The sequence below is a fragment of the Falco punctatus genome (genome assembly GCF_963210335.1).
Source record: "Falco punctatus genome assembly, chromosome: Z".
NCBI lineage: Eukaryota > Metazoa > Chordata > Aves > Falconiformes > Falconidae > Falco > Falco punctatus.
In genome coordinates this window covers 50,512,355-50,536,341 of record NC_137586.1, presented here as the reverse complement: position 1 = coordinate 50,536,341, position 23,987 = coordinate 50,512,355, and the positions used below count along the sequence as shown (strand labels likewise).

The 23,987-nt window shown below is 38.1% G+C and overlaps 1 protein-coding gene across 1 annotated transcript; it reads left to right on the top strand.

Moving 5' to 3' along the window:
* Positions 1-1,311: 1,311 nt before the first annotated feature.
* LOC308056802 (long-chain fatty acid transport protein 6-like) lies at positions 1,312-19,374 on the top strand. The gene is made up of 3 exons (XM_080372642.1): positions 1,312-8,613; positions 12,132-12,410; positions 15,752-19,374. The coding sequence occupies exons 1-3, from the start codon at positions 8,170-8,172 to the stop codon at positions 15,983-15,985; spliced, it is 957 nt and encodes a 318-aa protein (XP_080228768.1). The 5' UTR covers positions 1,312-8,169; the 3' UTR covers positions 15,986-19,374.
* Positions 19,375-23,987: the final 4,613 nt, after the last annotated feature.

Here is a 23,987-nt window from a genome sequence, read left to right as displayed (position 1 = left end):
CCGCAGCACGTGGAGAGCATGGCCGCGGAGCTGGAGGAGCGCTGTCCCATCTGCCTGGACAGCTGCAAGGAACCCAGCTTCGTGATGACATGCCTCCACCACTTCTGCTACCCGTGCATCCTGCGGTGGGCTGAGAGCAAGCCCGAGTGCCCCCTCTGCAAGAGGAGGGTCCATTCCATCGTGCACTCGGTGCGGGCGGACGATGACTTTGAGGAGCGTGCCATCACACCATCTGGGTTGGCATTGGCCTCGGCTGGCACCCACCAGGCAGGAGGAGCTCCCAGCCCTCCTCGCCCAGTAACACCAGAGCCGCAGGCGGGAGAATCGGTGCCCCGGGCTCCGGTGGGTGGCCTCCAGCCCAACACCTGGGCCACCCTATTCGATGACCACCCACAACTCGTCCGCTACTTTCTGCCCTGGCTCCAACTGCAGCTGCGGGTCATCTTTGCCGAGGAGCCTGCAACAGCAGCTCTGATGGAGGACCTCATCCTGGCCGTCCTGGGCCTCTTTGGGCTGGACGAAGAGGTCCTGGTCCGGCTGCTGGAAGTTAGCCTGCAGCACCATGCAGCGACGTTTGTGCAGCGGCTCATCAACGTTGTTGTGCGGCGCTGCAGCAGGGAGGCCCACCGGCTGCTGGGTCTAGAGGGCAGCCCTGCGGCTGCCCCCCAGCCTGCTGCCTCCCGAGGGGGGTCTCCTGCCCCTGGCCAGGCTCCTGCGGGTTCTGACCAAGAGGAGCTCCCCAGCACCTCAGGTGCGGCTCTTCGCGGGGGTCCCGGCAGCCCCCGCAATGCCCCCGTTACCACCCATGGGGAGCTGGAAGAGCCGCACGAGGAGCCGGGGCAGGCTGTGGCAGGACCCTCTGCTCCCAGCCGGGACAGAGTCCGCTCCTCTGGGGGGCCACGGCGAGCCCCAAAGAGGAGGGCCGGCAGCTGCCAGGACTCTTCCCAGCCCCGCAAGAGGCCACACCAGCGGCAGCGCTAGAGCCCGGTCCCAGGAGCTGCCAAAAGCCGGGCCGGGCCAGCAGCTGGGGCACGTGCTGGCCCACAAGTCAACCGAGAGGCATCTCTGCAGCTGGTGCCGGGGCAGATGTTTCCAGCCGGGGGCTCTCCAGGGCCACCCTGTACCCCATCATCGCTCATCACCCCAGGCCCATCCTCCTCCTCACCGCAGACTCTGCCCCCACGTCCCGCGGCTCTGCTCCCCTACCAGCCTGCACTGCTGGCTGCAGCCTGGCCACGGCGGTGCCCAGATCCCTCCTCCTGCACGGAGTCACCACTTGGTGCTGCCTTCTGGTCAGCCCGGGCTCCCAAGAACCTCAGCAAGGGGAAGCGCCAAGTCCTGCACCTGGGGAGGGACAACGCCAGGCACTGGCACATGTGCAGGCAGTCCCACTAGAGAGCTTCTTTGCAGAAAATGCCCTGGAGGTCCTGTTAGGCACCAAGTTGTCATGAGCGAACGACGTGCCCTTGCCACCGGCAACAGTAATGGTGCCCTGGGCTGCATGAGGGGGAGTTTTCCCAGCAGATTGAAGAATGTGATTTTTCCTCTTTACTTGGCATTGGTGGTGCCACACCTGGATGGCTGTGTCTGCTTCTGGGCTCCCTAGTACAAGACAGAGGTGCACACTGGAGAGAGTCCAGCAGAGGGCCATGAAGATGAGTAAGGCTCTGGAGCACCATTCCTCTGAGTGAGCTGGGACTGTTTAGCCTCCTGAAGACAATGCTCTCAGGGGATTTGATCAGCGAAAGGTATAAAAAGACCTGAAGAGAGGCTGCACAGAAGGTGGAGCCATGCTCTTTCCTGTGGTGCCCAATGACAGGAGGAGTGATATTGAAGAGGAGTCCGGGCATGATCCTGGCTCAGCAGCTCTGTCTCTGCCAGAGCAGGTGGCCTTGACAATCTGACACCCAGAGGTCCATTCCAACCTCAGCCTTTCTGCAGTTCTGCAACAGTATTTGAGTGGTGTCAAGAATCTATTCCAAGTACTTGACGCTGAATCTACAAAATAAGTAAATAAAGGACAGTAGTACAATTTTACTCTGGTTGTACTTACTAGCCACCCTCAGGACATAGACCATGACATGTATGGCACATGTGCAGTTCCTGCTGCTAAGAAAATGGACTGAAACCTAGGGCTGCTAGGAAAGACCCATAGCCATTAAGCTATCAGAAGCTATTTTCTCTCTCTCTTCTGCTGATCTTGTCATTTTGGTTCCAGCTGGAAGTACTCAGGTTTCTTAACCTTACTTCCCAGTGTTGTCCTTGCCTTCAAGGATAAAAAATACCAAGCCTACTTTTTAAAATAAATATTCACCAGGGAAGAAGAACAATAGCTATGAACTCACATATCTCTAATTCCTTTAATACAAATAAACCAAACTTTTCCTCTGCTTACCCTTACTTGTAGCCATGTGCTTCATTTTCTTCTTGCTGTCTTGCAGATCATTCATGTTTTCAGAGAATCTACTCCATAGTCATGTTTTCTTTTTTAGTCAGATGACAGTCTAATTTTTCCATGAAGTGCCAGTGTACCATGCAAACCTGCCCAGCATATGTCCTCCAAATGGAGTATATAAAATAAAAAATTATTGTGAAACTAGCAAAGTCTGTAAGCTTAAAAATGTATTCTAAGTTAATTAAAAATTGAAACCATTAATTATTCAATAAAATAATTTGTATGAAAAAATAGTAAAGCCCTACAGTATTTCTATATCTTGAATACCGTAATTATGCCTCAGAAAACTTTCACACAAATATAGAAGACATTTCTTACAAAAAATTTAAAAGCGCACAAACAAGAATGCAGTCAGCCAATGTGTATTTAACAACCTTTTTCAAAAGCTACTCAGATTGTAATTTTGAGTTTCAAAAATTAAAGTTTTGTTCCATATGTTTTACATTGTTAGTTAAGTTGTTAGAAATGCCTTCCTGTGTTCATGTAATCTTATCTACTTTACCAATTAGGCAGGCACTGATTTATTACAGTGCTCTTTTTCAGCCGTCAAATTCTCTATCAAAATGACCTCTGAGGTTTGTATGACTAAGGTTAAAAAATGTCTTCATCAGATAATACTGTTCAACCTATTGTACCTATTGGAAAGAATGTATGACAATGTGTGATAAATGCTATTGAAATGTTTGCTGTATACTGAATGTATTTTATACAGGAATATACAGAAACATCACTAAGCTGCTTCTGTTACACTGAAACAGTCATGTCAACAGATTAGTTCTTTCCTTTGGTATAACTCTGTCTTGCTCCTGATGACCCTTTTAAGCACATAAACTAACAGTTTGTAATTGCCTTCTTTCTCTTTTTAACAATTAACTTTCAATTTGATCAGCAAGCACACTGTGTTCCAAGATACAATGTCCAATTCCCTTTCACTCAGACACTTGAAGATAGCTGTAAAGCTGAGGAACTACAGAAAGGATGCCTAGGACATCCAGTAGACAGAAAAGAGTCTTTAGTTGTCTGTCTTGGCATGCAGTCACCACTGAAGCACAACAGGTATGGAGCTTCAAAAAACCGTCTGCTTGGACTAAATTAACATATTCAGATTTCACATGCAACCTTCCTGTGCGTGATACACAGAGGAAAGGATCTAACTGAATACAGGACACTAATCAAAATACAAAATCAGAAGCTGGTAAGAAAATACTCGTTTACTTATTCAGATTCTGGAAAAAGCACTGGTTATAAACTCAGCTAAATTTTAGTGTTTGCATTTCTTGTACAGATAATTTTTTATTATTCACACAAAAAAATGTCCACTGTATGTATCTGAAGTCAGATTAGACTTGCTATTTTATTAACTGGCATTAGATTTTTCTCAAGTTGACCTCTCTGTCTCTCTGCCTCAGTTAGATAAACATCTTCATCTGTTCCTATTAATTAAACAGTACAGTGTTCAGTTCAAAACTGAACTTTACAGTTCAAAACTGAACTTTAGCTCCCTATTGGTTAGTTTGCTTTTAGCAAAGGTAGCATGCCATTTTACTGAAAAAGCTGACAGATTACTTGGAAAACAGAATATTCACTTGAATTCTTAATGAAGGTTTTGGGCTCACTGTATTTGGAAACCTTTCCTGTTCGTAATTTTTCATGTGATTGCCTAAATACTGAAAAATAATTAATTGTGCACTTCTATACCACTGGCTGCTTTCTTATTCTTTTGTATTTTACTTCAGGCTCAAGTTCTAAATATCCAGACATAGTTAAGAAACTCAGTTTTTATTAAAAGGAAGTTTTGAATGCTTGTGATTGTGGAGGAAAAGCTGAAAAGAAACAAAGAGGAAAAAAGCAGAGAAAATATGTAAACAAAAATCCAAATTTCCCCATTTTCTGTCTCTATAGCACAAAACCAAAACCCTAACAAACCAAAACCAGTGAGTTTGGTGGCCAATTTTCTTGAATTCAATTGCAATTTTGTATTTCCAAATCTACAAGAAGAGTCTATGTAGCAACTTTTCAAAACAGTAAGGCTATTAAAAGTCTATTAAAAGGCTATTTCTACCTTGGAAATAATTTTTTCCACAGGAGAAATTTGGGCAACTAGATGGATCAGTCTTTAAAGTCTGTATGAGAAATACTTGGTCTTGCATGCACTTCTAGTGTCATTGTAATACTAACTATAAGGGCGATTACATAATGGCTATGTATCTCAGGTATTTCAGAGATATCTCAGAAAACTAGGACATGAATGAGGCCAAGCTGGACAGTCTTACCTGCTTCTTAACTGTCTGAATGCTTCCTGTGTTCTTTCTATCTTCACTATGCTCCCTTCCTTCCAGAGCTACTCTCCACGTCCCTGTGAAACTGTGGACACACAGTAGCCCTGTCTGACATGGTAGCTCTGTTGCTTTTTTTTTCTCTAAGAGGATAACCCCAGACCAGAGCCAGACAAAGAGAAAGGGAGTTCAGATTGAGAAGAGCTAGCAGTCAGTTTTCATCAGAGTTATACTTTTTGGCACAGAACTACTCTCATCAGATAAACAAATGAAGACTAAGGACTGGCAAACCAGATTACCCGTTAATTAAAACAAGGCTGAAGGAATTACTCAGTTATTTCAAGCTAATTGCTTAAATACCCTTTCCAGGACTTCAGGGAAAATATCCCAGAGCATACTGACTCATTGGAACAAGTACCTTTACTTCTGACCATGCAGAAACACAAATCTGGACACACATGCAGCAACATTCCACTGTGTGAAAGGAATGCAAAGGAGAAATAACATAGGCAGATTTCAGGCTCTTAGCTCTTACTTTGACAGAGGGCCTTCACAAAACACTCCAAACCAGACCATGCTAAAACTCAACAGTATATAATGTAAGAAGAATACAAAGGTTTGTAATATATCTATCTATCTATCTATCTACACACATATATATGTAGACTGCAAATTAATCATGCATTTGGTAAGATCAGGAACGACTGAATTATTTGCATTTACAGCTCAATTGTAAGTTATTAATCACAGTGTATGCATAATTATTTTTTTGAAGTGCTGTGAGTTTGTCTAAATTTAAGAAAATATTTCACTGGCCTGAGTAGCTCCTTCATTTGGAGCGTGGATTAAATTCCTGTGCAGGAGCCTTTTGTGAACGTTTTGGAGAATCCTATAGTACAGCTATATACCACAAACAAGCTAGGTGTCACTGCCAGGATACTGCAGGCAAAACCAGCCATCACGCTTACCATTCCAGGAATAGGGCAGGCCATGGCAGTATGGCTTCTGTACTGCCGCTGACTGTATGACTGTGGTTTCACTCAGACAAGTTCATACTTGTAATAGTCACTCTTTCCTAGTATTCATTCCTTTTATTCTCCATCTATATATTCTACATTTTCCCTTTCATTGCCTTTGTTTAACTTATATTTATTTTTTTCCCCTATAAACAGTATTTTGCTTGAACAATTCTAAAGCAAGGGTCTGGTGGGCCTTGCCATGCACATTCAAGTGTGAAAAAGAAGAACCTAAAATAATCCTGAAACAGCTTTGAAGATCAAAATTGCTTCATTTAGCCTGAGTTAGTCTTTTGTCTTATTATTATATGAATTGTCACTTACAATGACTGTATTTGGCAATAGAAGTAATCAAAGAATGCTATAGCCAGGCTATTATTTATTGAGCCTATTATTTATTCTGATCTTGTCTAAAAGAAAACTAGGGCTGAGCCTAGTCTTATGTCATCATATCTTTTTATTTATTTTCTCTTAAGATTATGTCTATTGGTTCAGTTTATAAATTCTGCCATTTAGATTTTCCCCAGAGCAAAATCTACTGTCTGGAACTACAGTGAATCTTGCATGCTTGTACATGTGGTAAAGAAAAATGAGCAAATATTTCCAAGCCATAGTCAAGGAGAACTTAATAGCCATGAAAGTTATGAAGTCTTCCACGAGCGTTCTTGGCCAGTAAATTGCAACATTCTGAGAATCCAGAAAGTCAATGATGGAGCCATATGAAGTGATACACAAGGTGTTTTAATAGCGCATCTATTGCAAAAGTAAACTTGTAGCTATTTTTATTTTTATACTATATAAAAGGAAAAATAAATTGCCTGATATGTGACACGACAAAATAAAGAATAATAATTGTCAGACCAGGATAATTAAGAATGTCATTTTACAAATTAGAGTTCAGAAAAAAGATGGATTTAAAATTTTTGTTTACAACTTTAAAACATTATGCATTACATACTTCAACTTGGTTTGTATGTTTGTATGCAATCAATTCCACAATGCTTTCATTTTTAAGCTGCTTTTTTACCCATACATTACATATGCTTTATGGTACATACAAGATCCTGCTTGCTGCAAAAAGTCCACAAGTGCATATATTCACTGAATATTGTTTAAAATGTAAACAAGCTTGATGAACATACCAAAAGTACAGCTTGTCAGTAAAATATTTCTAAACTATGGAGTGGAGGCCACATAATTTAGAAAAACCTGCCATACTCTGAAGTGTTCCTGAATCCTAGACTGTCACATAAGATGTTTCAAATATTTGTAGTAGTCATGGCTGAAACTTTAAGGAGACTGGTCAATGTTGCACATATCAAGTTATAGGGATCTTGCACGATCTTCACAAGTCCTCCTCTGTGACCATGTGAAAAGATGGCAACTAATGGTTTCCTGAAATACATTTAAGAAGCTGAGAACTGTTAGGCTCTAAAAGTTTATTCCAAATCTTAGTATGTGTTCGTGTATGACTTTTTCTTTGAGACTTAGGGGTACTATTGTAAATAATGAAAATAATACAAATAATGCAAAGATATTAATCACCATTTATTGAAAATGCTAGAGAATCCTAAGGTGAGAACTGGCTATTTCAGAAGATGCAGAAGGTTCATTCCGTATATTGCCTGAAATTTCTGTATGTTCATCAGACTGTTCAAACCTGTGGAGGATTAGATGGTGGTCTCAAATTCTATTGGACCAAAAAGTAACTCAGGCAGCAAAGAATAACATATTTGGTGCATTTTAAGGGTGCATGTTACTTAACATACTTCAATAATATACATATGATACTATCTGATTTAACTGCTTCCAATTTTTTTAGGATTTGCCATTGTACAATAAACAATCTAAACAAAATTTTGACTCCAAGTTAAAAAAAAAAAGTGTTATATTGTTTCCTGAGTTTATATCTTCTTTTGTTTGATCTTCAGATACTTTTTGAATTTTTAAGTTTCCATCTTGTATTTGTCAATGTCTTTTTCATTCTACTGTCAGCTTGGCTATATTCTTTACTCTGAATGAACTCCTCTGTCCTTATAAACTGCACAATCTTTCTTTATTTTTTCTTTTTTATATTTTTCTGGGTCTATAAAACTCAAATATAGCATTTTAAAAAGTTCTTACATTATCTGGTGGAATTGTAATTAGCTTACTAGCTTCCAGCCTCTTCCTAAAACTCATAATTAACTATATTAATGTATTGTATTTTGTAACTCTGAAGTAGCTAATCTATTATTCCTCCCTGCCTCCAGCATGCTATGCACATGGCTTTTGACAGTTGCTGGAGGAACAGTGGTGCTGTGTATCCTCTGAAGATCTTTTCGCCATATTTCTAGGCAGATCTGATTTACTTCTTGAGGTGGAAGAGGTTAAAAGCAATGGTAAAAAAAAGGGGAAGCAACGGAATTCTCTCCATTCTGTCATGCAGACAGTGGGAAAGATTCCCTACAAGCCATTCCTCATCTACAGAGGGAAGGTGCACACCTATCAGAATGTGAACAGGAGGAGTAACACAGTAGCACAGGTCTTCCTACACTATGGGAATCTGAAAAAAGGCAACACTGTGGCCCTGCTGATGGATAATGGACCTGACTTCATCCACGTGTGGTTTGGGCTGGCCAAGCTGAGCTGCGTGGTGGCTTTTCTCACTTTCAACATCCCCTCTAGATCTCTCCTGCACTGCATTAATACATACTCAGCAAAAGCACTGGTGATAGGAGAAGGTAAGTTACATATTGTTTTTGACTTACTAATGACTTTCTACTGCTTTATGCTTTTTATCAAGAATAGAAAATCAGAGCCATTCAAAGCTGCAAGCACTTCATATATGCTAGCTAAAGAAGAGGGGGAAGAGATAGTCTTGCTTACATTTTAAGTGTATAAGCACCAAAAATATGTGGAATTAATTAGTATAATGAAAGGCCTAAATCTGAGTCTCTCCACGCATGGAACAATGTACTAGCAGAAACAATCATGCATCAGGAAGCAAGCAGCCTGGGGAGATACTTTACCATCACCTTACTTCTATTTCTACTTATGGCTTATGCAGATACAAACAACTCCACTGACTACAGGAAGAATCAGATTCCCTTTGCTAGTGGTGATTTCCTTCAGCTCAAAATTTTCACTTACAGATTTATGGTTACTTTAGAACTACTTTAAAGTGGTGGTTCCAAGGCAGCATTGCGTGGAGAAGAATATAGCATGTCGAGCTGTAATTTTGGCCCTCTTACTGGCATATTATGTAATACTGGGCAATTTATTTAACCTTTCTACTCCTCTTTTCCTATCTTTAATACAAGTTGGCAATACTTCCATAATTCCATATGCACCCATAAGGGCTCATTAGTTGGTATGTGTCCCAAGCTTTAAAACATATGTTATAGCATACCAAGTAAATGAAATCTTATATATTAGCATCACCAAGATCAGGGAGTTTTACTTATTACAGTTAAACCCATGGGAGAAGTATAGGGAAATTAAACATCATGATTTTATTTCACTGTCCAGTAGGTGGGTTAGTCCTGCTGAGGACTGTGGCAGGTTCATTGTACACAGTGGTACAGTATATAATTCCAATGCAAGTAATCAGGTCTATAGATTTAATTATTTTAATAATAAGCATGTAATTTTCTTTAACTTGGCGGATTGTTTGGGAACAATAGAGAAAGGATCTGTTTTTCATCTCCTGGAAAATAATGCTGCTGTCTGGCTGATGAGCACCAGTTCTCCTTTCCAGCATGTTCACATCATACAAGACAAACTAGACAAGGTGCTGGATCTATCTGTTCTATCTCATAGATGTCACTAACACAAGAAACACAGCTATGTATATCTTCCCATCGGGAAGTGCAGGTGAAGATGTGTACTAAAAAGTACAACTGCATCTCTGTGAAAATAAAGGTGGTATAAATTTAGTAACAAGACAGGCACACAAAAAGACAGAACTTGAATTTTAAAGTCAAGATAGGGAGGAATCCATTTAGTTACAAGCATAGTACACTTTAAACCATTTTGCCTTGGTGTAACAAAGGGCATAATTCTAGTTAGTGAGCTTTCATATAGATATTCCATGGCTGAACTTTATTTCTTAAATATCAGGCCAAGTCCTCTCTAACAGCTTTTCAGATTCCATAGTGACAGAATTTCACAAGTGTATCCTAAAAAGAAATATGGCCAGCACAAGTGGTTGGGCCTTGGGAGAAATGTTTTCCTCTGAGACTGGCCTGAATAATGAAGCTTCACTTTATTTCACTGGGAAGGAAAGAGGGATCCTTCCTCTAGTCAAGACAAACAACTTTGTAAAAGTTATTCCTATTACAAATACCAGCTGTGTGGCACAGTGGCTCTTCAGAAGCTTTCTCATTCTCGCTTCATGGCGAGGGAACACTGTGCACAGTCAGTCTGCACTTGCCTGTGAAGGATAAGGACTTTCTCCTCCAGAAAAAGCAAATGAGAAGATTAAACAGCCTTACAGGCAAAAAGACTGAAGATGCTGAGACTAAAGAGTTATATTAATGAGGTAAAGACTGAAAGACAGGACAGGACAGAAACTCAGAAGACAATTCTCCCTGTACATTCCAAACATAACTCTGTTCACAACAAAATTATTAATGCAAGCAGTACATTCGTAATTATTTGCTCTTCTCCCTTTGACAGGTTTCCCAGAAGCTGCTATCATCACTCATTCTAAGAGCTCTATCTGCCTGCCTAGCATTCACTCAGTGTGGTGCAGTTTCTCAGGATATTATGTATCTCACTTTTCCCTTGTATCACATCAGTGCTTCTCGGCATCAGTGGATGCACTGAATTAGGCAATATTTACCTTTTAATAGAGTTTCATTAACTTCAGAAAGCTGTAACAGTTTATTATTGGTGAGTAACTCTGTTTGGTAACTTAAATATTATGTCTACCAACAGACTTTTGTAATTTTCACATTTATATCACTTTCTGCAGTCTGCAAACAGTATCTAAGATACATTCATATTTTTTGAAGCTTAGAACAGACACAAATTGTTGCATAGATCCAACACAACATGACTTGAGGTCTAAGTATTGCTGATACCACTGCGTATGTTCTGTAGGTTTAACCTGAAATTGCATTTGCATCCTACACCAGAAGTCTAAGGGCGTTCACATAGGCATCTGAGAAGTCAGGCTTGACTTTTAGTTTTAGAAGGTGCAAATGCATTGTGGAAGCTTTAACTAATTTTCAAAATAGGTCAACTAAATGTGTTTTGGAGCTTTTTGAGTCACATATTTGAGTAGCACCTACAGAATTAGATTCATTGTACTAAAGAGAAGGGAAGGATTTTGATTGTGATAATGGGAGATATTTGTAAAGGGGTAGCAATCAGATATTTTTTCAGATATCTCCTCCTTTCCTGTCTTTAGAGTCTTGCCCAGAGGCTGGTTTTGCTATGGTAACTATATATCTGGACTGTTTTAAAAGCTGTTTCAGTGCTTTGTTTCTTCAGGAAGGGCATGGGCAGGCATGCTGGGCTACAGCAACTGATAACAAGACTGCTGCTGCCTAACAGAAACACAAAAGTGATGGGGAAAATGGTGTATAAAAAAGTTTGAAGCTATGATTTGTCTTGGAAGACAAAAAGCAAGGTAACAGCTTTCTCAGGTGGGCCATTCAGATGGGGACTCTGAGGGGCCTGGGATTCAAATGACAAGGCTTTGAGGTAAGTGAGGCTGAAAAGGGCTTCAGGTTTTGCATGAGATGATACCAGGGTCAGCGAGAAACTGGCAAGCTAGAAGCAAGTAGACTAGAAGGGAATCAGAACTTAGAAGGCACTGGGAAGCTTTATGTGGGACAAACAGGACTCAGCCAAAAAGGAATTTTGGAAAGGATAGAAATAGGGAAATTTGTAAATTCTTGTATGACAACACATTAAAAAACTGTGGAAAAGGGATGGGGTGGCAGACATGAGAGGTCTAGAATAAGGTGGCTTTTGAAATGGATAGTTCTGAAGGAACTTCAGGGCCACAGAAACAAAAAACCTGAGGATGATGAGTTGACAAGAAACAGGAGAAGGGGAGTGAGACAGAAATAACAGAGGCTTTGAGATGGTTTCCCTTCCAACACTTCTCACACAAAGAGAGAAGCTGGGAGCTTCCCATCTCAAGCTCTATTTTTTCAGACTTACACCAGTCATCATCTTGACAGAAAAAAAATGCTTAGGCTTTGACCTATTCCTAACAACTGGAGAAGACTAAAAGGTTTGCTTCTACTGCTTCTGATACTCTATGGTTTTAGTTACTACTCAGAAAAAGAAGCAAGGCTTCATTATACTAGTCACATTTAACAGAAAGATCTTGCCAGAAATAGTTTACAATTTATTTAATTATCTGAATTTATTATTAGTTGAATTAAGAAAATGACAACTTTTTTAAACAAAAGTGATAGAAGATCAACATTAAAGGGTATTTTGAATTTTCTTGTCTGCTTTCATCAGCTAGAAGCAACTTGTGTTTTGAAGAAGAAATTTTCTGCAAGCCAGTTTTGGAATGACTGTAGAAAATACAACGTTGCCGTGTTTTTGTACATGGGAGAACTCCGTCACTACCTTTGCAACCAGCCCACTGCAAGTGCTGCCTTAAATTATAGCAAATCTGTATTTTATAAGTCATATAGATTTAGCCATTTCTCAATGGTATAATATTTTTTATGATTGATAAAGCTTTTTTTTCCAGTGTATACAAAACTTGGGTCTTGCGTTCCTTGTAGTTCTATGATAGAATGAAATTTATATCAGCAAATGTAATGGTTACACAGAAACAAACCTGGCAGGATGGGACAGTTATACCCAGATGATAAAATAAATTCCTCTGTAAAGCCAAGCTTGCTAGCTTTTTTCTTCTGAGTGATAGGCAAGTAGCAGGTCCGTAAGGAAAAGATAAAAGCAGTAAAAGCTTTATTGTACTCAATGATCAAACAAGAGCATGAACCAGATTAAATGATTTACCACCTGCGATGCACTGATTCAAAGCAGTTACTTATTAAGAGGAGGCTACTCTTCAGTATTTAATGGCTGATAATTTTTGTATGGCTTTGAAACAGCTGAATGAGTTTTTGTTTGTTTAGATTTTTTTCTGAAGAGGTGTTCCAAAGGCACATTTTGTTCCATGGCTGTGTATATGGTGACAAACTTTCCTGTATAAAGCCATAGGAGTAATAGTGTAGTGCAAAATCTTCATCACCCCTGAGATAACAGTCCTGAAGAGCATGGGTGATGAAATAATGAAATGATGATAATGAAACTCTGTTAGAAGGTAAATAATGGTCAGATTTAGGACAAAAGTAAGACATCACCAAACAGAGAAGCAGCAGAAAAACAAGTCTGAAAATATTTATTATATTTCAATGCTTATTTCTTGATGATGGTGGAAAAGATTGGCTAATTTTCTTAATTTTATACTTGGGAGTTAGGAAGTTACTGAAGGGAGGTGACAAGAAACATTTCTACCTACCACAGAAAACATCATGTACAAGTACAAGGTTCAAATGACCTCCAGCTGCATTGGTCAGAGATTGGCACAAGAATAAGCAATAAGCGAACATCTGAGAGCATCCACCAGCTGATTTGAACAAAGACTTATTATTGTGTGGTCTGCATGTAGAAGAGGGGTCAAAGACAAAAATGTATTAGAGGGAACAAGCCAGGAAAGATGCTGGCCAGAACTCAAGTCTGTACAAACATTATGTCAGTAGTCCATGCACCAAAAACACAAAGGAATGATTAACTAGACCAAACTAGCTGTGTGAAGTTCTCTCCTGCAGGAAAAGGCAGGGAGAAATTTCTTTACTTGGCTCAATAACAAGAATTTGACAGAGAAGTTATTGATATTTAACTAACAATTGATAAGAAGGGAAAGCCAGAAAGATGGTCTAGCTGAGCTAAGGAAGATGAGGAGGGATGAGGGTAAATGCAGAGTCCTGTCAAGATCAGGCATCTTACTGAAGTTTAATACATACAACCTCTAGTGCACCACACAGGCTCTTCTACAGTGAAGGAAACCTGTGCAGGCTTATAAGCCAGCCAGCTACATTTCACCTGGACTCCCTGTGCTGTGGCATGCCAAAGCACAGCAGTCATGGTGTTGCCCAGGGCTAGGGCTACATAGATGAGGGACCTGTTGGAGTATGGTCTATGTCATATCTTGGATATGACATACCTTATGTGATATGACATGTCCGTACCTCCTTTCACAGAGCATGCCTAGGTCTCACACTGAAATTGAGAAAGAACATCGATTTAGGAGCTAGGAAGCACTCCTGGATTCCTTGATGTAGACAGAGACTCTAGACACTACTCTCTGACTAAATATGTCTACAGGAAGCTTACCCGGCATCCATGTGCCTATCAGAATTGAATCTTAAACATGGTACCCCACAGAAGGTAACAAACCAAACAGAAAGTATGTCAAGGAATGTTCTAAAAGAGAACCATACAACTTTAAAAATATAAATATTTCAAATTTCAAGGTAATGCAGGGCAGTCCTGCAGATTGTTATACGAGGGATAAAACAAGGTAAGCATAACAGGTTCTCCTATGTTTATAACTTCCGAGGTTCCTGAGATTTACTCTTAAGTCCTAGACTCTAAGCAGATATTAAAAATAAAAATTAAAAAAAAATTCCATTATTTCATCCTGAAGACCAAGTGCTTAAAAAGATACAATATTAGGCATGAAGTAACTCTCCCAATCAGCCTGCCAATTGGTTGGTAATGGGGTTTTATCACACACATGTGATCAAACCGTGCAAACCATGTTATTCCTTCAGGTTTAGCATTAAAACTGCAAAAGAAAACAGAGCTTGCTCAGCAGAAGCAGGGAAGACTCCATTCCTTGTTTTAACAAGTGGAATTTACTCTGCATTACAGCTAATCCTATTGTGGCAAATAATCTATCTGCCATAAAATGCAGTTCTGAATCAAACAAAATTGTCCGTTAATCCAGAGTTCACAAAGTATTTTTAACATGAGTATTTTTAAATGTGACAAACTTGAAACACTGATTCTGCTAAAATATTTCAGTATAATTCTTAGGCAATGTTCCCTTTTCAATTCGCCTTATTATTATTTAGAAATCAAATACAATTTTACAATTTTTAAAGTTTAAAACAATACTGAAATGGAAACAAAATGCATTTATTTGGTTTTGGTTTGAAGAAACTGTTCCTGTGGACCGGAAATAATTTTATTTTCTGCTATCATTCAGTGATGGCAGTAATTTAATCATTCAATCCCAACTACACCTCCAAAGTGGCAGCTTTTCCATAGGCAGTCTTGACTATACTCCTATATATAGGGTGCTGAGCAGTCTGGCCCAAGCATTTGAGTAGTTTGCCACAATAATAACGTAACTGAAAGGTCACAATCACACGTTAACAACTACATTTTGACTGCAGATTTGACTTCCATCTTTTCTGAATTTGGGTATAAGATCAAAAATTGCACCTAAACCTATTTGATATGGTAAGGAGCTCTAAGTCATTCTGTTACTTTTTCAGGTCCTTTAGGCAACATGCCAGGTGTGTAAAATTTACTACCAAATATGTAGAACTGACCATAGTGTGTCACAAGTGTTTTCTAATACATAATTTTATTTATGCAGAAAAATTCCTTTCTTTGGTTCAGAAAGGATTTTCCATCCTATGGGTAACGGCCCTTACTTAAAACCTATTTATTTACATTTCCAAGATACAGTAATGCATTTAAACTTTGTAATATACATCTGAATTACAAAGCAAAAATACAAAGAACTACAGAAATAAAGTTTTCACCTTAACGCAAATCCTTCAACCTCAGACCAACAAGAATTCTGATGATAATCTCTTTGATTCTTACACAATCAATACCCTTCTGTGAAGTATTTTAGTCAAAGTAGCAGTTTCTAAAGGAGAAATGTTCTATTAGAAAATTTTAGATCAGCTCTGGTATTTAGACCCACTTTTCTCAGCTGCAGAATGTTTCTTCCTCATTGTTAACAGAAAGAAGAGGACAGAGTTCACAAAGTGCACATCGCTCTAGGAAGCAGTTTCAGACCTGCTGTCTCAAAAGAATTTCTGATGAGGTTTGGCCCAATTAAAATATTTGAATTCTATGGGTCCACAGAAGGAAATCTTAGTTTCTTGAACTATCCTAATAAAATAGGAGCTGTGGGCCATGCTGGCATCTTTTCAAAGGTAACTGTAATCAAATCAACCAATCAACCAACCAACTAAAGAGCCAATGAATAAAAATAGCACATGAAAGGCAGAAATTATGAAGAGCGGGAAAGTGTGCAAGGAAGAACCTGGTTACTACGGTCCAGATACAGCAAAATTTGGTTCATGGAAACAGAAACCTTATTCTTAGCCCCTTGTTTGAGTCTATTCTCTTTACATATATTGTGAAGCTACAATAAATATGCAGCAAAGTCCACAGAAGCTGAAACTACTTCTTTGTGTATCTGAATTTTTCCCCAGAATATTAAAAAAACCCACCCTAATTGTATAGAAGTGACTATGCATAGGACTGATTAAAGATGGGGGTTTAAAAGTGTAACTATCATCCTAAAAACCAACAGATGTTAAGTGATGAGGAAGCAATTAATTTTGATTTTACTTTGGATATGAATCAGGAGATAAATGTTCTAGAGCAAACTTCAACAAATTTACTCTCTGACTGCATATTCACTCATTAAAATCAGCACCACACTTTCTTCTCTGAAATAAGATAAGCAAAACAAAAAAAAATCAAATTTCTCAGGAAATGCAGGAGAAAAATACACATCTTGATATGTGAAATATTAACTTTATATATATGACTACTGTTGAAACTCGCATTGGAGATCTCCCACCCATAAAAAAGACTTGACAGTCTCAAATGCTTTTCCTATTTGTACAGACTCTTGGGGGAAAGCATCAACATTATACTACAATGAAATACTGTTCTAATAATACTAAGGATTCCGCTCAGTTAACATCAAAACTAGATTAACCAGATTAATGACTTCCAAATGACTTCTGCTTTTAATCTGAGGTGCTGAAAATGCCTTTCCATGGCCATAATAACAACTCCACAGTGCTTTTGATCTTTTAGAAATCTTAGCTTTGTGGACAGGGGATGAAGTCTAGAAAGCCTAAATCAAACTACTGAGCTGTAAGTTTCCACTTGGATCTGGCTGGAGTAATTTTTGAGAGTTATGTAAATTTATTTTGGATTTTTTGTCAGAGAATTGTCTTGATTTGCATTCCAGTAATGTTGTGTCTTTAGAACATTAGGAATGGATGGTAGTTTTAAAGTAAAATAGACAGTTTGATCAAAAGCATTGTTCCACTTTACTTTAAAAAAATGTTTTTAATATGACCATGCTCTAAAACAATGGGTTTCTTTTTATTGATAAAGGAGATGAACATTTTATCTGTGTATGTATAGTTAGGTTCTCAGAATACTCGGTATATTTCAGGCTGTTCCAAGTGTTCCAAAGTCAATAAAGTACTATCTATTAACTCTGAGCAAATTTTATCAGAACAACTGGAAAGTAAGACAGTGAGGTTTTTAAGTACACCTATACACTTTTGTTAGGTAGCTCCTACGTTCTTTTGGGTTGTTGAAATACAACGTCAGGAAACAAGAACTTAAGAAGGATGAAAATGGTGGATGTAAGAAAGTGCCCATAGGTAAGGAAAAATATTACTTATCTATTAACTAAGAGATACCCCATTTTACATGGTGATATTTTGGGGCAGGGATTAATATCTCTGTTCTGTGAGCAACAGGTTCTTGACGTAGACTTAGAACTTGAAAATTACACAGGAAAAATATATTATCAGCAGGTCCAAATAGGGATGTATTTGCTAATATACCAAATAACTTATCAACATTTTTATAATTTACCCAAATACCTAAAAATACAATAGTGTAAGAACATAATCAATATTCTGGGCTCAGAATATTTTTATTCCTACTTGAAAGAACTTGTTCATATTCCTGAACAAATCGGATTTCTTAGTGCTGGTATTTTTCCAAATAAAATGGACAAAGTAATTCCTAGATATGTTGTGTTCCAAGACCAGGTGCTTACAGATGCTGTCTGTTTTCCAAATTTAAAATTCTGAGGAAGAAGAGTACCTCAATTACCTGAATAATATTTTTCATATTTTTACATGTACTAACCAAAACAATTTTAACCATTTAGTGTCTAGAGTTGCATAGAATGTCTAAACTCCTACTTGGAACAGAATACTCCTGCTCAAAGAGCTGAAGCTCCCAGGCTGAAAATAGGATTGCATCACAGCTGATAATATCTTTGAGAAAAAATCCTGAAAACTGACTCTCAGAAAACACAGCACTTAATTTTGCTGAAATTACACTAAATATCTGTGTGTCTGTGGATACACACATGAATCCATGTGTGTTAACTGTTCCAGGAAAGAGCTCATCACTAGTTTTAGTATGTAAATTTAACTATCATCCTTGATGTTTGGAGGCCAAACCCAGGCACGTTATGTCTTAAAATGTGCACTCCCACACCAGCACAGTGCTGAGAGCAGTTGCAGGCCTGTTCTTCAGGAAAACATAAAGCATAAAGAGGTCAGGTGCTGTTTTGTCCCCATATGTACTGTTTGACTACCAGCATCTGTTTCAAATGACAAAATAGCCATGCTTTCAGTGGGCAAATGCTTTTTCAGGGTGATGTTCACCATAGCCCAAAAAGCAATTCCCTAATCCACCTTTTCAGAAGAGAAGGAGGCAAAATTATGTTCCCTCTTCTACTCACATATTTCTGCTGTTCAGGAGGTAGTTATGGAAACGTAGCAATAATATGAGTAGAACAGAAAAGGCTTTCCGAAAGTTTTTTAATACAATACCTTATGTTCTAAATACCTCACTGTAAATATGGGGTGTTGCATCTCCTTTTCATGCCCTGCAGGTAAATCTGGTCTTCTAGCTGTGCAAGTTACTCAGGATGCCCCATTTTCTGGATACATGGGAAATAAAGCCTCAGAAAAGAAATTCCTTCATAATGTTTGTGAAAGAAGATGTGTATTTTAACACAGGTGACCTCCTAGTGATGGATGAGGATGTCTTCCTCTACTTCAGTGACCATGTGGCAGACACTTTTGGGTATTGTACAGAGTTACCAGTAAATCCAGTGAGCTTGAAAGAAATCACATATATGCAGGACTGGATTACACACGTTAGACTTGAAACTGGTGAGTATCAATTTTGCTTTTAAAAGAAACATTAAGGACTGCAATTAAAGTCAACCAAAGTACACATCAACACAGTAGCATTTTTCAAATTTGAGTCAGACGTCACTTTAGTTTAAGTCTGGGGTCTCAAATGACATGGCACTAAATCAGAAAAGGATTTATTTGTGTACACGCTTCAGTTAAGAATGACAGCAGTCCAAATTAAAAGTAAGGCTCCACACAGAGACCTGTATAGAATAAAAATTTGTTGCTAATATCTACCTTATTTTTTAAAATATTTTCAACAGGTGGAAAGGAAAAAAAATTGCCACTATAGAAGTTGCAGACATCATTGGTATGATGGATTTTGTCCAAGAAGTTAATGTTTACAGCATAAAAAGTAAGACATTCCCTATTCTTTGAGAATATAAAAATAAAATAGTAATTTCCTACTCTGTCCTTCCTGGTTTTGCAACAGAATGCATACTTTTACATAAGCAAATAAATGGTGTCAACATGGCAATATAGGCTTACCTGCAGTGCTTTGAAATTTCTGTTTCCATAAAATGCTGTATTTAATAAACATGACACACTGAAACTTTGTAATGAATGGCAGAAACACTGAGCTGAATTAAAACTTGTAACACTGATGTAAGAAGTACAAAGTTATAAACTACAGAGGACTTCTCTTAAGCTACAGGCTTGCATTTGAAAAATGGCAGAACAGGGGCCATATTAAAAAATGACATGTCTGAAACCACCTGTGACCATCCTGTAAGTACAGTCCTAGAAGATACATATTTTTTCATAATTAGAATATTGCCATTCACATTAAAGTATACAATAATTGCTTTATAACATTATAAAATACCATGCTGAAAACCTGTAGGCAACTAAATTACAAGATGAGGTGGAAAATTGCTGAGAAGATGCATCAACTAAATGAACAGGTTGAAGATGGTAAACCTTGTCGTGCTGAATAGCTGTTCTATGTTTCCTTTGGATTAAGACAAACACAGTCTAGTATTAAAAAAAAGTACTCACATGAAGAAGCAGCTATCAAGAGACAAGCTCCCACTTAGCACTGAGAGATGGGAAACACAATGGATTCAAAGGAAGAGGATGTATGAAAATAAAATGAACAAACAGCCAGAATCTGAATGGTTGATCAGCAGGTGGCTGTCAGATGCCAGTATGTTCATTTGAGAGACATGGCATCCTTAGGAGCATGCAAATAAACCTGCAACCTAACTTGGAAAGCTTATCTCATTTTCACCTACAAGCTGACAAGAACTCCTCAAAGGGCTATTGCTACCAACTGCTAGGGCAGTTAATCAAAATAAATGGCAGTACATCAAAATAAAACCTCAAGAGCTTAGGAATCACATTCATTCCTGGTTGTAGAGTAAATAAAATCTATATAGCACAGTCTTTCAAATTTCCAAATGAACTTCACTCTCAAATATTGCCAAAACAAACTTTATTGTATATTACCAATTAAACAACTCTAAGTTAATTTTCATTGAAAAGGAACACGCATATCTTATCTCTCCAATGCCTTGACCACACCTCAAAGCTGCTCTTTCATTCTGGGCAGATTTAACTGTGGCAGTTCATTTCTTCTAATTTAGATGTTTTCTCCATTTGGAATTTTTGTGTTTGAATAAAGAGAAAGCAAGGACTATGTTTTTTATATCTTTTCTGAAAGGGTTTTGTTTCTATCTTCACATCAAACATAATTTGCTGCTTGTCATTTACTAAGAGGCACTTCCCCTATTTGCCACTAATCTGCTTGTGGAATAGAGCAGAAAATACTCAGCGCTGCTCATACAATGTACAATAGCCACTAGATGATGTAAAGTGCAGTCTCGTACATGACTATGTCCATCCTTTGCACTAGTTTTGTGGAAGCGCATTCAGCTTTTTGTTGAACTAATGGTCACATTGATTTCATTAGGCCACTATGTTACCGATGTTAACACTGGGCAAGGCAGGAAGAAAACCTAGCAGCCAACTGCCAGCCATACAGAATTACTAATAAAAAGAGGTTTGTGACATTTTTTTTAATTGAATAGAACCAAAGACAGTGACTTTCATGTATCTCACACTTGATGTCTGACAGGATGAAACATATATTTCACAACATCAAAATATTTACTCTGACCAATACTATATCCTTCCAAATGTCGTAGAAGACTCACATATGCTCCACTTGTCAGTATTTTTCAACTGTTTTTAGACTATGAAGGAAGAACAGGCATGGCAGCTGTTGTGGTTAAACCTGACCGACCCTTTAATGGAGAAAGACTTTATAAGTATGTTGTGGACTTCCTTCCAACTTATGCCCAACGATGCTTTGTGAGAATCATGGTAAGATAATCAGTTGTCTATTACTTGTATTTATCTTATGTCTGACTTGAAAATTGGTCTTTAAAATCATGGAATGCGGGAATCAATTTACAAACAGTTTCAATAATTGAAACACAAAAGGTAATACTAGTCTGAATTATTGTTGCTCTTATTATTATTAATTTAAGCAAATATTTGATGAATTAAACTTATATTTTGCTTTAAGGATCCATTCATAACTAAAAATCTTAGATGTGATTAATAACTTGGATTTTATTTGAATGCTCTTAATCTTTAACTAGTGTATTCTTCTTGCCAATGGGAGACTAGGCAGACACACATGGGTAGTATTACACATAACAGTGTCCTCTTACAAAAGGATGACATCATCCATTTAAAACCTTTTCCTAATATGATTGAAGTGACTGTTATTCACTATTACTGACAAAGCATCAAGGGAATATCTAGTTCTTTGCAACAGACAGTAAGATACGTTACAGTGAAGATGTCATAATCCGAGAACTGAAACGTATCCTCATGCTTGAGAGTATAAAAGCAGAACTGGGACACAATTCTTTTTAAACTTGCGCCTTAAAAGTGCAACAATTACACCCCTTGTGTACTCCCCACAGGATGACCTTCTGCAGCAGGACATGAGAGCATGAACTGCAAAGAGCAGGAAAGAGCCCCACATTAGATCTTCTGAAAGTTTTTAATTGACAGTTTTCTGCTGTTGGGGGGTGCTGAGAGGCATTTAGCAGCTTTGCCTCTCCCTAAATATTGACAAGCTGTCTGAAAGGCACAAATTTGGTTGAGAACAAGATGAGAACATAACAGAGTGAGTGAGCTTGAATAAGAAGAGGAGAAAAAGAACGTATACATTTAAAGAGAATGCAATTTTTAAGAGAGTTTTAAGAATTGAGGAAAATGTTTTTTCACTAATACATTCCTGTACTAAGTAAATGTACCTTCATATGCAGTTAACATCGGTTATACTGTCTGTGATGCCTTAGGACAGCAGTGCCCTCTTCTGGGAAAAAAACTTTGGAACAGACATTTTTTATGGCTCCACTAGATGGAGAAAATCTATATGGACCTCTAGGATCTGTATATGTGGAACTGATTAAATTTGTTTGCTTTTATGTGTTCTCTGACTAAAGCTTTTTTTAACTTATTGAAGGGAGCTTACTACCAAAGATACTATCAGTACTAATAAATGAATATATACACATGTGTAAATTCTCATTAAAGGAGATAACACCAATTTTATAAAAAAATCAAATTATAAAAAACATGTTGTTACTTTAAAAAACATTTTAGGGCAGGACAAAAGGTTGAATGCTGAACTCACTATTTTCTAAGTAAGTTGTCAGAAAATTAAGTCCCTTCTGAAAAAAAAAAAAAAGATGTGTCCTGAGAAAGAGTTCTTCCTAATCAAGAGTGACAAAACCACAAAATTCTCATACAAAATTGGATTTAAGATAAAATCAGTCTTGAAAAATTTTCAGCAGTCCATATGCAGGCTCTTTCTAATATCACTTTCAACTATGGCTGACTGGTTCTGTGAAAACCAGACAGACTGAGAGATGTTCTTCTCAACCTCCCTGACTACACTCTAGGAGACCAGAGGTCCAGGAACAATGATACAAAGAACTAGGGTACCCCGAGGCTTTGAGATAGTAGTTTTTTCACTTGACTTTTGCTAACTTCATTTATTTCTTGCACAAAGACATCAGGAAAAGTTTTCTAAGAGCATCCAGGGAGTGAATTCTGTTTTGCAATACCTGTGCTCTGTTTTCTTTGTTTTTTCTTGGTTTGGTTTTTGGTTGGTTTGTTGTTGGGAATTTGGGAGATTTTTTTCCAAAACTTTTATTTCCATGTAGAAAAATCTGACTTTATTAAAATAACATCAGGGGATCACTTAAACAGAAAATCTACATTCATAATACACATTTTAAATATTTATTTTAATATTTTAATAAATACACTGTCTTTATTAAGCTTTTAATCTTACCATTGCAAGTTTTTAAATAATTGCCAATGACACAATCCCACTTGGTAGTGATTGAACATTATTACCATCTGGCAGCTATTCAGTGTTTGTATGAAATGACTTGGTGGTCTAAGCGTGGTTCCTATCATAACTGCTGCTAAAAGAGAGCATGAACCAGCAAACTTACTAGCAGTCTCAGCTCAGAAGCCATAGACTAAATGATGTGGGGGTTGTAGAAATGGAATAGCAGCATGAGGAAGAAATCATGCATGTTACAGATCAATAGAGGAAAATAAGAACTAAAAAGTGGCCTGTTTCAGCCTGAGAACTAAAAGAAAATGTTGGCTACATTGAAAACACCATACAAGAAATAACAATGCTTGAGAACAGTGTGTTTTAAACTTTTCTCTTAATGTGAGCCACAATTTAAATGACATTATTTTATGGACACCACTTTTGCTCTCATGTACTGACTATTACGTGCAGACCAACTTATTCATGAATTGTATTTGAATAACCACTATACAGCAACTACTTACACAGGAAAGCATCTAACATTTTTGGTTTTAATGTCTTAAATGAAGTTTTGCTGTTGGAAACCAGAGGGGAGCCAGCGCCATAAATAAGCCAGCTCTCTGCAGAGCATTACCAAGTGTCCTATAATCTACAGATTTTGTGATCAGCTGCAATAATGAATGTTAAAGA